Raw genomic sequence first — 17,792 nt, forward strand, 5'->3', positions numbered from 1 at the left:
GGGGGATGAATTCATGACAAGGCTAAACTCAACCTGAGGGTGAGACCAGGGGCCCTCGACCTGGAGATAGTGGGCAGGTCTCCAGGGTCCATGAATGCTTGTCCTTGAATGTGAAAACTCGAGTGTTCATTGCCTACAGAAGGGATCCACGGCTTCCATCAGATTCTCAGTGGTTATGGCTCCAAACAGGTAAAGAACTGCCGTTTCGACAGTAGGTAGCTCAGCTTCCAGGAGACGGCAGATGGAGAGGAGCCTGGGGTTTTTTCTTGACTTCTCTAGCGTTTCACTGGGGGGATGGCGGGGAGAAGTAAGATTTCTCATCTCTACTTCAGTTCCAGTATTTTCCAAATGGAGCTAAAATCACAGAATGCCAAGTCCCTTGCAGAGTCCTGTGTGGTAGAGAAATCTGGGCCCAAGTCCTGATGAGGTCATTTACTAGCAGGGACTTCACCTCGATGAGCTGACTCCCTCGTTGATAAAGGGAGGATAATAACATTCACAGTCACTCCAACCCCTTTACAGTAGATGAAGCAATGAACGCAGAGAGCTTTCTACTTTGCTTCCCATTAGTAACCAAAGCCAGCATCATCCAGTCCTTCCTATTTGCCGTAACAGTGCGAAGTGCTTTTAGGTACATTATATCACTTAGTCTTCACAAAAGCGCTGTAGAGTAGGTATGATTATTATTCCCATTTAATTAAAACAAAACAAAACAAACCTTGGGGTGGGCAGGAACTGAGCTCAAGAGCATCCTCTTAGCCCGAAGTCCTGCCTCCTCCACCCACCCTCCCACCCCGTCCACACACCCCACCTGAGAAGCCGCCAAACAACGCGCTCAGAGCAGGCAGGCTCTTGCCACTGGGTGATCTGGAGGAGGAAGGGGGAACACCTTACACTGAGCCCCCGGGACTTGTCAGGCCCGTGACAGACGGTTCCGTCTGGTTAAACTCCTCGAAGAGCGCTTTCATCACAGCTCTCGCGACAAGCACCTGCTGATGTCAGCAGTGCTTGCTTTTGCTCTACGTGACGGACGGATACATGGAAGGTGGGCCGGTTCACAGGCCCAGTTTCAGGTCATCCCGTGCTGATGAGCTGAGCTAGGAACGAGGAAGCTGGGGTCGCCTTTACAAACGAGAGGCAGCACGGGCCTAAGGAAACGACTCGGGCTAAGGACAGAAGCTACAGAAGCGTGACCGGAATCATGAAGTTTTTAGAACTGTTATTTATTTCCAATCACTCCTACTTCTTCACCCTGAGTGGCTGCATTACATGAAGGAAGGGGCCTCTGGCTCCAAGGAGAAGGAAATGAGTTCCCATTTCAGACTTCCTTCGCTGCCAGGTGGTCCAGCAGGGCTGAGGGAGCTCGGGCAGGCTCTGGGCTCAGGGCAGGCAGGCACGCAGAGGGGGCCCTGCCCTGTGGGATCCGCCTGGCTTCTCTGACAGAGAAGCAGAACTGCTGGTGTCACCCACCTGACTCCCTGCGTGCATTCCAGAGCTGGAAATGAGCTCATCAGAGCGAAAGGAACTTATTAAGACGAGCACCACACTTTGGGCCTGAATTTTCCAATCAGCCAGACGGAGGCGGCTGACCAAGCAAACGCTCCCTCCTGCTGCCACGGGGTCATTAAGTCCCACACAGGAGCCTCGCGAGATCAGCAGCTTCTGCTCCATCTTTGGAAAGAGGAAAAAGCAGCGCGGGGGCCTGGCTGCTTCTGCCTGGTCCAACCGCGCCTTCTGGATAGCAGCCCCCACGTCCCCACCGCTGCCTGCTGCGAGGACGGCGTGTGCTGGGGGCCGGCTGGCCGCGTCACTTGCTGGCCACAGCGGAGAGCTGGTCCCGGATGCGGCCCAGCCCGTCTAACATCGTGTCCAGGGTCTCCTTACTCAGCTCCACAGTGACAGCTGACACGGAGGGCTGCTCCCCACACAGACTGGGATCTTCCTGGATCTGAAAAGAGAACACTGCCCCAAAGTCAGAGCTGCCTCTCTTCGACCTGCAGGCCCCACCCCGTTCCGTCGAAGCTCGGAAGAGAGGCTCTTTGCTCAGCGTCACAGAGAGTCGCAGCCCTGGAGTCACTCAGCAACTGGGGACAGGGAGGGAGCTGTCTCAGGGCTCCGGGCAGGGGTCGGAGAAGCCAGGCTCATTCACCCTCCCGCCCCCAACTCTCTCTGGGCACTCGAGTGAGGAAACATCCTGGGTTCATGCTGGTACTTTAGGCCGTGGGCTCTAGGGGTATGTAAGAATCCTCCGGGAGGTAGGAAAAATATTACAGCCTCTAGTTACATGTATTTGTATCTTTTTTTTTTTTTTTAAAGTAAGCCTTAGTAATAGTTAAAAACTTAGTTGTTAGAGGCACCCTTGCTCTTTCATTTTCTTACAGCTGTTGAGTTTCTGGGTGTCTGGTGGTTAAGTAAATACAGCATTATGCTACCTAGTTTTAACTAAACAAACCCTAAAAATGGGTACGTGGCTTAAAAAGACTCCTGAAAATAACTGTGAAGATAACACCAATGAAGAATGTGAACAATAAGATGAAGAACTGATACTTCTCCAACTGCTAATAGGAGCCCTTGTTCAGCACAGTACAAATGGCAACAGCCTAAGGTTGGACAGGAATTTGGAAAAGTATACCACAATTCTCAAGAAGGCAACTGGAAATCTGAGTGCGTGCTTCTATTGTTAAAGCCAAACCTTCCTGTAAGTGTCTAAGACAACCTTTAGGTGTCAGCAAATTATTTTGTAAATTTATATTTTGTGTTTGTCTTGTTTTAAAATTTCTAGTTTCGGTATATGTTTTATTATGACTGTACTACGTTAATACACATATACTTTCTAAATAAACACTGCATTTGGGGGTGCTAAATTTTTTTTATTTATGGGGTTGGAGATCCTAAAACCTGGAGTCTGGCATTTTTGCTGGCCCGCAGGGGCGCCGAGTCCCTGCTGCCCCTCCTTTCCTTCTAGTGAGCATGACAGTGGATGTACCTTCATCTGGAGCAGGCAGGTAGGGACGGCCATGCGGCTGATGCTGTCTGAGGAGGTTTTGATGTCCACCCTCCAGTCCAGGTCGACCAGGCGCGGCAGAGAGACTGTGTGGGGACAGCTCGGCTCAGTGCTCACGCCACCTGCGTTACTAAGCCTTTCCTCGACGACAGGCAGCTCCAAGGGCTGCACGTGGGTATGCGTGTGATCCACATAGCAAGCCTCTGAGGGAGACAGACAGACAGACAGGGCCCAAGACCCCACAGCAAGCCCTGGGCCTTCCTCACCACTGATCGTGGCCCCTGCACTTAGTGCAGATTCGTGGTGGTCAGCACCTCCAGCTTCTGCCTGAACACCCAACCCTCCAGATGTCCAGACAGAATGAGGAATGACGCAGGTGGAGAAGAGGAGGCTGTGGCTGGAGTCTTAGGCAATGTGTAGCTTTGAGAATAGCGGAGAGAGCTTTTGTTTGAGAGACACACGGACTTGGCTCGAATGTGTGTTCTACCACCTGTCTAACCTCTGAGCCTCTGTTTGCTCACCTGTAAAATGGGGATGATCTCAGCCTAGCTCACAGGGCTGCTGGGAGGACTAAATGAGTTAATGCAGGTAGAGTCTGCGGCACTGTGACCGGCTCAGAGTGAGTTTAGTGACTGTTTATCAAACACCCACTTTTATTCAATCTTTCACACTAATTTCAATCATGGTTAATTTGTTTTCCAATGGAAATATAGTTATTTTAAGTACTTCACTTTCTGCTTAGGATATTTGTTTGTTTTTTAACAACATGCCTCTATTATACTAGGTTTATAACCAGAAAAGAAATTAAAAAGTGGAATTAAAAAGAAATACATAACAAACACTATTCGGTTTGGGATTAGGTTAATTCACTTTGACTTTAGTTAAAAACTCTGGTAGATTTAGGGCTGGGGCTGGGGAGGAGGGGGAAGGAGGAAGAGGCAGGTTTCTTGGTACTCACTCTGATTTGTTTGGGCTTCAGCTCTCCAAGTAGATCTGTTTAAGAGGGAAAGATAAGAAAAATATAATGGGAAAGGGATGCGAATTGAGTCTTCTGATAGTGAGGCCCATGGGCCTGGGCCTCTGCTCCTCTGTGATCTTAAAACCTATAATCACCTCCTGACAGGAAAGGACCACAGAAACGCCTCCCTCCAAGGAGCAGTTTTTTGTTTGCTTGTTTTACGAAACTGAGTGATGTTAAGGCCATAGATGCTGTTAGTTTTCATGGCTTAGGAAAAGCAAGAAAAGGCTAAATGCACTGTAACTGTGCTATTGTTCTCAGAGACAAAGCAGAAAAGGTCAACTTATCCTCTTTTTACTGAGCATCTACTATGCAAAGTATGGCATCTTACGCAAAACACATCTAACAAAAGACGTGTCTGATGCTACACAAATCACGCCATAGTGAGATGCCGAGCAGAGTCATAGTAAACTGTGGTCACGCAAGAGAAAGTTTCTAAATAAACAACAAAACCCTTGGGAAGTAAGCATTATCAGTTATTATTATCAGAGAGGTCTCTTCAAGCCTCCTGCTAACCAGTAGTTAATCAGTTCTGCTTAAATTGTATGTATCTAAAAGGATTTGCTCAGCTAGAAAACGTACAGAAAATTCACAAAAGAATAAAAGTGACCAATAACATGAAAAAGATATTTGACATCACTAGTACCAAAGATATATAAACTGAAATGAGGTACCATTTGCCATTTGTGAAACTGGGAATAAAAAGTAAAAAAACAAAACAAAACACCCTCGGTGCTGGTGATGGTGTCGGGAGAGTGGCACATCAACGTCCTCCCGGTGGAGGAGTAGCTGGTGCAATCTTTCCGATGGCAGACTTGATAATAAAAAGCCAAAACCTCAATACCACCATTTACCAGTAAGGAAATAAGGAAGCACAATGTGGGCAAAGGTTCCACAATAAACTGTTCACTGCAGTGAAAACTGCCAATAGCCTAAATGTCCAACCCTAAGGAATTTATTAACTAAATTACACATAATTTCTTCATGTAATGGAATATATTTACCCAATAAGAATGATACTGAAGGTAAATATTTATCGCCCTGAAATATCATTAATGTTAATTCTATTAAATGAAAACAAGCAAGTTATAAAACGGCATGATCCCATTGTGTTAAAAACAAAAGCAAAACCAACCCTCTATGTGTAAATGGAAAAAATAAACCAGTCTCAAAAGGTTTCCCGTTAAGGAATTAACACTACTAACCCTCTGGGTGGTGGGATTATGGTTTCCTTCTTTTTGCTTACCTGTGCTTGCTTTTCAAGAATAAGCATATTTCTTCCAGAACAGGAATAAAAAATACAAGCATTACAAGAAACTCCCAAGAAATAAGCACTTACACGTGTTCTAGGATGATTTTTGTCAGCAGGTTTTTGAGGTTTTGGTGGAAATTTTCAGGAAAGAGTGCCAGAATCGCCTCGGCGGAGGACAGGTCACGGAACACCACTAGCCTGGTGAGGCGGTGCAGAGCCTGGAGCAGCTGCAGGACAGATGGGGAGCCCTGGGTGGTGAGGGGCAGGGGGACAGGGGACAGGGCTCTACCTCCCCTGCTGGGAAGAGGGCCTGCCACAAACCGCCACCGTCATTCAAGCTGAATCCCAGGAGTCCAGAGGCCCCTGGTGCAGACGCTGATGCTCACGTGCCTCGGCCCACCTCCAAGCTCACCTGTTGCTTAGAAGACATGTAGCTGCCTGACCGAGGGTGCTGTTAACCTGCCAGAAAGTCTCTGCTTGTGGGCAAAGGGTTAATAAATCCCCTTCCTTGTGCACGGACTCTGACCTTAAGCTAACTTTCTAGCCTGTTCCCCTCTTAATGTGAGAGAAGCAGAAAGTCAGCGGTGTTACTAGACAACGCTGCACCAGTCCCCTGCCCCCGGACCGCGAGGGCTGCAGAAACACCGGGGCCCGCGGCTTGGGCTTCCCTGAGTGTGGCTGCGCGGTCTGTGCCAGCACCCAAAGCCGTGCTTACTGAATTGCTGCCAGAGGTCCTCGCTCCTGGGGAGTTGGGGCTTCTCATCCAGGCTGGCTGGACTGTCACGTCCTCACCCCTAGGCTGTCACCTGGTGGGGTGAGGCAGGCAAACAAACAGCTCCAGGCCGGCTGCGCGGACCTCCCTGTGGAAGGAATGCCTGGCGCTGCCCCGCTAGGACGCTGGATTCTACCCTGTGTCCTTCCAAGTGAATCTGCTGCTCAGCGGAACAGAACCGGACTCTCTGGAGGTAACTTTCTCCGCTTTAGGACTTTCCCGGATGCCACGGGAGGTTGCTCAGCTCAGAAAAGCACAACCCAGAGGCGAGGGGACAGTAAGCCTCTACTGGTGAAGGGTGGGAGTGAGTGGATAAATGCCCCACCCTCCCTGCCTTCCAGGGTGACAGTGCTGGGGCATTTACCCACGTGGTTTCTTACAGGATCCCAACTGCAGACCCCGCAGCACTGACCGCTCCCTAACATATCCTTCTCCTGGCTTGTCTCTCTTCCCGGCCTGATTTTCCTCACTCTCTCCTTTGTGCTTTCTGGAATCACCTCCCAAGTAACTACTAGCAGCCAGGTCGTTGCCTCGCGGTCTACTTTTGAGGAACCCAAACTAAGACTCCAACTCACTTTCATAACCTTGCTGCTGCCTATCACTTCAATGAGCCAAGCTCCAGATTAAAAAATAACAACAACAACATAGGTCTGCTTGGATGAATTACTGTTTTGGAAACACAGTTGCCATGGAAAGAAAAGGCTGTGAGTGCCACATAACCATCCTTGTCCTCTTGGCCACCTGAGATCAGGTGAGGTCCAGCAGTACATCCTCCCTAATCATACTCAGGCCTCAGAGTTCCTGCCCAGCCATCCCTGAAAAGTCTGCCTAAGCTATCCAGCCAACAACTCATCAGCACTATTAAGTTACAAGTTGGGAAAGAAAATCATAGCGAGGTTGGCTTTTGTCCATACTGTCTAGGTGAAAGTCTGAAAAGGAAATGGTCAGGAGCTCCGACTCTGGGTATACTTTTCCCATCCACGCCTCACTTATCACAAGGAAGTGAAGGTTCAAAGACAATGGCTTTTAAGTTCACTAACATTAAAAAAGAAAAAAGCATCTATTTTAAGTTTGCTATAAGGTCAACAGACACTTCAGGGGAAAAATTCCCTTGGACGCGGCAACAACTGGGAAGTCAAGGAAGAGACTAATGAGCCGCGAAGCCAGCGGCCAGAGGTCGTTTCTGACCCCACTTACTTGTTCTGCCTCCTCCTGGGTCACAGACAAGCTGGAACACGTAACATCCAAGAGCTTTTTCGAGCCAAGGGCTGAACTGGAAAAGCTCTCTTGGCACAGCTGTCTGACAACATCTTTCGAGGAGGCCTGGAAAAAAACAAAACGAGCAACAAACTCAGACTCTGAAAATACATTTTTTTTAGAACGTAATACTGTCTCCGTCATGGTGTGACACCTAAGAGGTGCATAGGACACTTCCAGTTCTGTGAAGATGACATAGATGTACTTTTCCCTATTTTTCCTGCTAAACACAACTACATTCCCTGGGCACTTTATACAAAACAAATGTAAGACGACTCTGAAAGGGGAGAAGAGAAGACAGACCTGCTACAGACCTCATGACAAAGGAATGACATGGCCATATTACGTTCTGAGCCTCTGGAACGTATTTAAATCTTCTATTTTAGCTGGCTTTCTCTGACACTGCTCAGGCGGCAGGACGAGCACGGTAGGGCTGGGGGTTGTCGCTTCATTACTACCAAATGGAGACAGAAGTCCAGCTCCCCTACTTGGTTCCTGCTCACACCCAAAAGTAGGGGTTCCTTGTAGCTACTGGGCAGGGGTGGAAGTTCTGGCTCCAGTAGTTTCCACTAATACTGTGGGGTGGTGGAACTTGTTACCAGCTCGTGGGGATGGAGGTCCAGCTCCCTACTTGGCCTCCTCTGACACCGCCCTGATGGGGGTGTTCGCTCTCAGACTTTGTTGACGTACAGTGGAGCGGGGACACACTTTTTTCAGTGGTGTTTTGGTGGAGTAGAGCAGTTATTGTCTAAAAGTCTTCTGTCTTCCTAAGCCGCCCCTTTCTTGGTCTTTGGCTAGAGAGAGCAAGTATTTGTTGGAGTTTGTTTTCACCCACTGGCGTTCTGGGTGGCCCTCTTCTTCAGCTCGAAGTCTGGGATATAGGAACAAAAAGAAAAGCCACTGTCCGATGTGGCTGTAAATGTATATATATATGAGGAAATATTTAAGACAATTATATTATAAATAAGGGTAGGACTATAAAGGGATGACTTCACTGTAACTGGTAAAATGATGACACTGATATGTCACTGAGATTGTGATGTTATAGTAAATAAATGTAATAAGTTGAACAACCACTATAAGAGTTATAAAGAGAAATGAATTTTAAAACACTACAGATAAATCAAAATGGAATTGCAAAAAATGTTCAATTGATCAAATAACCCACAGGAAGGCAGTAAAAGTAAAGAACAAAAAATAAATAAAAGAACAAATAGAAAACAAAAAATAAAATGGCAAACTTAAGTTCTAATATTTCAATAATTACATTGGCTGTAAGTGGTCTAAATATACCAATTAAAAGAGAAATTGGCTGAGTGGATTAAAAAATATGACTCAGTTAAATGCTATCTACAAGAAACTCCCTTCAAACATAATGACAGAGACAGATTAAAAGGAAAAGCATGGAAAAAGATAGATCATGCAAACATTAATCAGGAAAGCAAGGGTGGCTACTTTAATATCAGATAAAGTAGACTTAACAGCAGAGAAAATTACCAGAGACAGAGAGGGACATTACCTAAAGGTAAATGGTTCTGTGGACCAGAAGACATCCTGAATGTGCATGCCCTCAGCAAGAGAGCTGCAAAATATGTGAAACAAAAACAAACAGAACTGAAAGGAGAAATCGACAAATCTATAAATACAGTTGGAGTCTTCAACACCCCTCTTTCAACAATTGATAGAACAACTAGACAGGATTCAACAAGGACACAGAAGAACTCCACAACGCCATCAATCAATCTAATTGACATTTATGGAACACTACCCAGTAACAAGAGAATACACTCTTTTCAAAAGCTCACTGAACACATACCAGATAGAGGATATTCTGAGCCAAAAAACAAACCTTAACAAACTTAAAAGAACTAAATCATACAGAGTGTGTTCTCAGTGATCACAATGGAATCACATTAGAAATCAATAAGATAACAAGAACATGTCCAAACATTTGGAAACTTAAACAACACACTTCTAAATAATCCACAGATTAAAAGGAAAGTTAAAAAAATTACACTGAATGAAAATGAAAAACAACACCAAAATTTGGGAATACGGCCAAGATGGTGCCGAGAGGGAAATTTACAGCATTAAATGCATATATTAGAAAAGAGGAAAAGTCTCAAATAAATAATCTAAGTCCTCATCTCAAGAACCTAGAAAAACAAGAGCATAATAAACCCAAAGGAATAAGGAAGGAAACAACAAAGGGCAGACACCAAAGAAACTGAAAACGTAAAAAAGGAGAAATCAATGGAACAAAGAACTAGTTCTTCGAAAATATCAATAAAATTAACAAACTTTTAGCAAGACTGACAAAATTAAAAAGAAAGGAGACACAAATTACCAATATCAGGAATGAAGCAGGGCATATCACTACAGACCCTGCAGATTTCAAAAAGAAAATAAGAGAATAACTACAAGCAACTCTATACACACAAATGTGACAGTTTAAATGAAGCGGATCAATTTCTCGAAAAACACAAACTACCATAACTCTCCCAATATAAAATTGAAAACGTGAGTAGTGCTATAACTGTTAAGGAAATTGAATTTGTAATTTTAAAACCCCCAGAAAAGAAATCACCAGACCCAGATGGTTTCACCGGAGAATTCTAACACACATTTAAAGAAAGAATTAACTAATTCTACACAATCTCTTCTAGAAAACAGAAAAGGAGGAAACACTTCCCAATTCATTTCACAAAGCTAGGATTACCCTGACACTAAAATCAGACAAAGACTGTATAAAACAAAACAAAAAAACAACTACAGACCAATGTCCCTCATAAAAATAGAGGCAAAGATCCTTAACAACATACTAACAAACAGAATTCAGCAATATATAAAAAGGATTATTCACTATAACTAGGTGGAATTTATTCCAGGGATGCTAGGTCAGTTCAGTATTTGAAAATCTATGTGATCCACCATATTACCAGGCTCAAGGAGAAAATCACTGGATATCAATCAATGCAGAAAGAGCAGTTGACAAAATTCAACATCCATTCTTGATGAAAACTCTCATAAAATTAGGAATAGAGGGGAACTTCCATAACTTGACATAGAGCATCTACCAAAAAACCTAGAGAAAACATACTTAATGATGAAAGACTAAAGTTGGGAACAAGGCAAGGATGTGGGCTCTCACCACTGTTATTCCACATTGTGCTGAAAATTCTAGCCACTGAAATAAGGCAAGAGAAAGAAATAAAAGGTCTGCGGATCAGAAAGGAAGAAATAAAACTGTCCCTATTTGCAGGGACATGACTGTCTATGGGAAAGTCCCAAGAAATGTACAAAAAAATTATTAGAATAAGTGAGTTCAGCAGTTTGCAGATCCAAGATACACCTACTAAAATCAGATGTATTTCTACACACTAGCAATGAACATGTGGACACTGGAATTAAAAGTACAATATCATTTGCAATTGCTCAAAAAAAAAAGAGAGAAATACTTAGGTATAAATCTAACAAAACATGTACAGGACTTGTATACTGAAAATTATACAATACAGATAAAAGAAATCAAGGATCTAAATCAATGGGGAGACACATCATGATCATGGATTGGATGATCCAACACATTTGAGACATCAATTTGCTCCTAAATGATGTACAGATTTAACCCAATTCCTATGAAAATCTCAGCAAGTTTTTTTTTTTAAGATATATCCAAGATCATTCTAAAATTTATACAGGAAGGCAAAGAAACAAGAATAGCTAAAACAATTCTGATAAAGAATGAAGTAGGAGGAATCCATCTATCTGATTTCAAGACATTATATAGCTACGATAATCAAGACTGTATGGTATTCTCAGAGGGATAAACAAATAGATCAATGGAACAAACTAAAGAACCCTGAAGTAGACCCAGTAAATATGCCCAATTGATTCTTGACAAAGTTGCAAAAGCAATTCAATGGAGGAAAGAAAGCCCTTTTCAACAAATGATATTGGAACAAGGGGACATTCACAGGCCAAAAAAAAAAAAAAATTCTCAAACTTTTCCACACACCTTATACAAAATTAATGCAAAATCAATCATGGACTTAAATGTTATATAAATGTAGGGACTTCCCTGGTGGCGCAGTGGTTAAGAATCCGCCTGCCAATGCAGGGGACACAGGTTAGAGCCCTGGTCTGGAAAGATCCCACATGCCGCAGAGCAACCAAGACTGTGCACCACAACTACTGAGCCTGCGCTCTAGAGCCCGCAAGCCACAACTACTGAAGCCCGCGTGCCTAGAGCCCATGCTCCTTAACAAGAGAAGCTACCGCAATGAGAAGCCCACGCACCGCAAAGAAGAGCAGCCCCCACTCGCCGCAACTAGAGAAAGCCTGCGCGCAGCAACGAAGACCCAACGCAGCCAAAAATAAAATAAATATTTTTTAAAATGTTATACAAATGTAAACTATAAAACTTTTAGATAAAAAGAGGGGAAAATTTGGAGAGCTATGGCTTCACAAAGAGTTCTTAAACTTTACACCAAAAGCGTAATTCATTAAAAAATCACAATTCATAAAAGGAAAAATTTTTGAAAAACTGTATTTCATCAAAATTAAAACATTTTTTGCTCTGCTAAAGCTCCTGTTATGGGTTGAACTGTGTCCCCCCTAAAAGTCATATATTGAAGTCATAACCCCCACTATCTGAAAATGTGATCTCATTTAGAAATAGGATTATTGCAGATATAGTCATATTTATATGACTATAAATACAGTCATATAAAAATATATGACAAAAAATATAAAGATGAGGTCATAGGGTGGACCCTAATCCAATATGACCGATGTCCTAATTAAAAGGGATAGTTTAGACACAAAAATGCAAACAGGGAGAACTTCATATGAAGATCAATGCAGAGATCTACAAGCCAAGATAAACTAAATATCACCAGAAACCACCAGAAGTTAGGAGAGAGGCACAGAACAATTTGTCCCTCAAAGCCCTCATTAGGAACCAACTTGGATGACACCTTGATCTCAGACTTCTCACCTCCAGAACTGGGACACAATACATTTCTGTTGTGTCAGCCACCAAGTCTGTAGTACTTTGTTACAGCAGACCTAGCAAATTAATACACCTTTGTGAAGAGGATGAAAAGACAGTTAAATACTAGGAAAGACTATGTGCAAACCACATATCTGACAAACGACCATTATCTAGAATACATAAAGAAATGCAAAAGTAAAAAAGCAAACAATGAAATTAGAATATGAGCAAAAGACATAAAGCAATATTCTGCTGAAGAAGATACACAGATGGTAAACAAGCACGCGAAAAGATGTCCAACATCATTAACCATTAGGGAACTCTGAATTAAAACCACAATGAGATATAAATACACACCTATCAGAATAGCTCAAATAAAATATAGTGATGCCAATAAATGCTGGCGAGGATGGGGAGAAACTGGACCATTCGTGCATTGCTGTTGGGAATGTGAAGTAGTACAGCCGCTCTGGAAAACAGCTTGGCAGCTTCATAAAAACAACAACAAAACCCTAAACATGTAACTACCAAATGATCCAGAACTGTTCTCCTGGGCATTCATTTCAGAGAAATAAAGACTTATGTTCATACAGAAATCTGTCTACAAATGTTTATAGCAGGTTTACTTGTAATAGCAAAAAACTGGAAACAATGTAGATGTCATACCATAGAATACCACTTAGCAATAAAAAGGAAAGAACTATTAAAACACATAACATGGCTCCAGAAAATTGGGCTCAATGAAAAAAGCCAGTCCCAAAAGTTTACATATTATATGATTTCACTTATATAACTTTTTTTTTGGACTGTTTCATTGTTTGTGTATAGAAACAACTGATTTTATTTTATAGTATTTATTTTTGTTTTCGGCTGTGTTGGGTCTTCGTTGCTGTGCGTGGACTTTTAGTTGCAAGGAGCGGGGTCTACTCTTCCTTGTGGTGCACGGGATTCTCACTGCGGTGGCTTCTCTTGTTGTGGAGCACGGGCTCTAGGTGCACGGGTTTCAGTAGTTGTGGTACGTGAGCTCAGGAGTTGTGGCTCGCGGGCTCTAGAGCACAGGCTCAGTAGTTGTGGTACACGGGCTGAGGTGCTCTGCAGCATGTGGAATCTTCCCAGAACAGGGACTGAACCCGTGCCCCCTGCATTGGCAGGCGGATTCTTAACCACTGCACCACTGGGGAAGTCCCTCACTTATATAACATTCTTGAAATGACAAAATTACAGAAATGAAGAACAAATTGGTGAATACCAGAGGTTACAAAAGGCGTGAGGGCAGAGGGGAAGGGGGTGTGGCTATAAAAGGGCAACATGAAGAACACTGTGGTGATGGAAAATGTTGTGAATCTTGACTATCAATGTCAATATCCTGGTTGTGATATCATACTATAGTTTTGCAAGACGTTATCATTGGGGAAAACTGAGTAATGGATAAATGGGATCTTTCTGTATTGTTTCTTGCAACTGCCTGTAAACCTATATCTCAAAATTAAAAGTTTATGTAATTTTTTTAAAAAGAAAGTACATAGGACAATAGGAGTGCAAATGAATGAACTACTGCTACATAATAGCAAACAAAAGAAGCCAGACACACACACAAAATATGCCCTATTATTCCATTTATGTGAAGTTCAAATGTGAGCAATATTAAATTGACATATTAGAAGTAAAGACAGTGGTTACTGTTGGGGAGCAGAGTGAGGGAAATAACAAAGGGACAACAGAGACTTCTGCCGTAATGGTAACATTTCATTGTTTGACTGTGGTGGTGGTAATAAATCATTAAACGGTGCACTTATAATCTGTGCACTTCTTCTGTATGGGTGTTACACATTAATAATGATTTTTATAAGTGTATTAAAGAAAAAAAGCGCATAGAACGAAGAGGGATTGGGGTGGGGGTTGGGGGTAGAGCAGCCACAGGAAGGGTGAAAAGGCACTGGGTTGGGAGTTGAGAGCTCTAGGTTTCCAGTCCCAGCTTTACTACATTTATTAATTCATAGAACAGCTATTTATTGAGCACATGCTGTATGCCAGGTGTGGAGGATACGCTTGTTATGCATACATTTGTGAATAACAGAGTAGATGCCCGTAGAGATTGGAGAATACAAGTGAACACTGGGGAGGCGGTTAAAACAAAAGAAGGACCATTATGTGGACCAATGATGATGCTGTGCCATGAACTGCTGAGTGTAATCAACTCAACCCTCTTCGTCTGGAGTTCTTTTAAAAATTAATTAATTAATTAATTTTTGGTTGTGTTGGGTCTTCGTTTCTGTGCGAGGGCTTTCTCTAGTTGTGGCGAGCGGGGGCCACTCTTCATTGCGGTGCGCGGGCCTCTCACTGTCGCGGCCTCTCTTGTTGCGGAGTACAGGCTCCGGACGCGCAGGCTCAGTAGTTGTGGCTCAAGGGCCCAGTTGCTCCGCAGCATGTGGGATCTTCCCAGACCAGGGCTCGAACCCGTGTCCCCTGCACTGGCAGGCGTATTCTCAACCACTGCACCACCAGGGAAGCCCCGTCTGGAGTCTTTTTTAAAATACAAGGTCCCTCGTGGATCTCACGTTCTTGTGAGAAAAAGGCAGACAACAGGCAACCAGGTGCATAATGTCATCTAGTGACAAGTTCTACGAAGGACGATAAAGCCGCCGCTTCTTCTATAGGGAAAGTCATAAATTAAGCAAAAAATTCCAGTCTCGTACAAAGCCATATGAAGTACATCCCTTCCATCCTCACAATTTTTCAAATGATTGTCAGGAGAGTGTTTTGGCCCTCACACAGGTCACAGCAAATAAAAAAACCCAGGAGGGCTTCCCTGGTGGCGCAGTGGTTGAGAGTCCGCCTGCCGATGCAGGGGACGCGGGTTCGTGTCCAGGTACGGGAAGATCCCACATGCCGCGGAGCGGTTGGGTCCGTGAGCTATGGCCGCTGAGCCTGCGCGTCCGGAGCCTGTGCTCCGCAACGGGAGAGGCCACAACAGTGAGAGGCCCGCGTACCACAAAAAAAAAACAAACAAACCCAGGACTCAAGAGAATATAGAAGGCACACTTGACTCAGGGGGCGGACGCAGAGGAGAGAACTGGAGAGCGCAGATGGGCTGCGGGATGAAATGGGGAACTGGCAACGCGGATCTAGAGATTACCACCCCAACGCACCAACCCCGAAAGCCAGCCCCCGAAGCTATTAGTAGGGAACATTTGTACAGCGCCTTCAGGTCCATTGTCTTGTTTCCTCACTATCCTGTCAAAGCGGTATTAATTTTATTCGTACTTTCAAAAAGCTCGGAAAAGCGCAACAACCTGCTAGGAGTCACAGTGAGAGGCAGCGGCAGCGTCGTGGCTCCAAATCGGGGTCCATTTATTCCCAATTCCTGCTCTGTGCAAAGTCTCGGAGACAAAGGGCTACCTCGCGCTGTCCCCACCCCTCTCATTTACCTTCAGCAGGCTCTGGAGAGCTGCAAAGACCTCCGCCGTCAGCGCGGCCATCTTCCCCGAGTCACGTGACCTAGCTACGCGGAGAAGCACGGTCGGGAGACTCCGACAGCAGCGCGGGGCATGCCGGGGGCTGTAGTCCTTTAGGGTGGCGGGAGCTGCCTGGCTCTTGGCACTACGGGATGGGGAGGAGCCGAGTAGGGCGCGGAGGCTGGATAGCTCAGCGCGGGGACTCTAGGACCGTGGGGTTTGGAGGACGCGGATGCTGGATGGTTTTCGGGGGGGGGGTGGAAATTGGCTTGGCTTGGCTTGGCTACTTACCAGGGCAGGGGAAACTGATTTTCTCTTGACTCGTGGGTGGGCTGGCTAATTGGGGGAATGCATTTGCAGGCTTGACAAGCGCCTTAGCTGTTCTGGAGTGATCTTCGTACCTGGCCTCTTAGAATTAAAGTAGCTGTGCACATCATTGCAATTCTTGGAATTTACCCCCAACCCCGCCTTGTCTTGAAGAATGTAAAATTGATTTCATGTGTAACAGTTTCCTTTGTGTCTCTGGGGTAGGTAGGAGCTGGTATTATTAACCTTATCCAGATGAGGAAAGGGTGTTGATGACTTTCTCTAGTCCAAGGGGAGATCGGTTTTGATGAGCAGGTGAGGAAGTGTTTGGGACAAAGAGTAGAAAGGGAATCCAACGAAAGATATTACCTAACTAGGTTCCTCTTACACCTATAGCGGGGATGGGAGGGGTAGTTCATGGAAATGATTTAATTCATTTATTCAACAAGATAATTACAACGAATGTAAGGATGGTTTTGAGTGAGCAGTCCAGGACTCTGATTTGCCCAGTGATCAGAGGTCCTACCTCGGAACAGACTCAAACTGTAAAGTCCTGGAACTTGGTTTTACGGAACCTATCTCCTCTGCCTTCTAACCCCAGCCTCTGACATTTCCCCTATGCATCTTTAGGATCTAGTTGGTTCTTTCTTTTTCCATACCCAGTTCCTTAGCAAAATTTGGCTTGAAACAGGTTCTGATAAATTCAAACTAGAGGAAGAATGTCTAATTGTGCGAGTCCGGGAATTGGTCATTTGTTTTTCTGCCTCCTACTCTCCCCCTTCTTTTCTCTCTCCCATTTTCTGTGAGGATGTTGTCCAGCCCCAGGAAAATAAACCCAGGTTGTCTGAGGATGAACCCATATCTGAACTAGAAGACTTTAGACCCACCTTGTCCTGGAGTCCTGATCCCAGCTCTCTTTCTTGGCCTCTCCCTCTTCTCTTCTTCCAGGACCACATGGCTTGATTCTTGTTTTCTGCCATAAGTCCCTGTAAGCCCTAGGGTGACTCCTGCCTGTATTCATAGGGCCAGCCCAGCGCCTTGATTGAAGTAAATGTTTTCTTTCTTTTTTTTTTTAACATCTTTATTGGAGTATAATTGCTTTACAATGGTGTATTAGTTTCTGCTTTGTAACAAAGTGAATCAATTATACATATGTTCCCATATTCCCTCCCTCTTGCGTCTCCCTCCCTCCCACCCTCCCTATCCCACCCCTCTAGGTGGCCACAAAGCACTGAGCTGATCTCCCTGTGCCATGCGGCTGCTTCCCACTAGCTATCTATTTTACGTTTGGTAGTGTATATATTTCCATGCCACTCTCTCACAGCTTACCCTTCCCCCTCCCCATATCCTCAAGTCCATTCTCTAGTAGGTGTAAATGTTTTCTTAAATAAACAAAAACCCCTCAAAAGTGGTTAGACTAAAATTACTTTCTGTGACTTTTCTGCAGGGTTATTACCTTATTATTTGCAGGTCTGTGCCTTCTTGTCTTACTTTGGTCACCAGCCTCCAAGATGGTTCCCAGTGACCCCTGCCTCCTGGTACTCATCCTTGTATCGTCCCCTCCCTTGTTGTGCCAGGATTAGTCTCTGTGACCAATAGCAGGTGGCAGAAGTGGTGGTATGTCACATCTAAGATTAGTTGTAAACGAATTAGTTTAACTTTTGCAATTAGTTAACTGCAGCTTCTGGGTACTCTCTTTCGTCTGCTCTCTTTTTCTTGAATCTCTTGCTCC

At 44.4% G+C, this 17,792-nt stretch overlaps 1 protein-coding gene across 4 annotated transcripts; it reads right to left on the reverse strand.

Annotated features, from left to right (window-relative positions):
* Positions 1–802: 802 nt before the first annotated feature.
* Positions 803–15,802, reverse strand: COMMD9 (COMM domain containing 9). Of its 4 annotated transcripts, none has more exons than XM_060018731.1 (6): positions 15,728–15,802; positions 7,244–7,369; positions 5,362–5,501; positions 3,963–3,997; positions 2,987–3,090; positions 803–1,962 (listed from the first exon to the last, which is right to left on the reverse strand). In XM_060018731.1, exons 1-6 carry the CDS (start codon positions 15,776–15,778, stop codon positions 1,885–1,887), a joined length of 534 nt encoding a protein of 177 aa, XP_059874714.1. In that variant the 5' UTR covers positions 15,779–15,802; the 3' UTR covers positions 803–1,884. The 4 variants fall into 4 exon arrangements, with proteins under 4 accessions (XP_059874714.1, XP_059874707.1, XP_059874708.1 ...); XM_060018724.1 differs by having other exon boundaries at positions 803–1,948; positions 2,987–3,207; XM_060018725.1 differs by having other exon boundaries at positions 2,987–3,207.
* Positions 15,803–17,792: the final 1,990 nt, after the last annotated feature.

Source organism: Delphinus delphis, chromosome 8, assembly GCF_949987515.2.
Source record: "Delphinus delphis chromosome 8, mDelDel1.2, whole genome shotgun sequence".
Taxonomy (NCBI): Eukaryota; Metazoa; Chordata; class Mammalia; order Artiodactyla; family Delphinidae; genus Delphinus; species Delphinus delphis.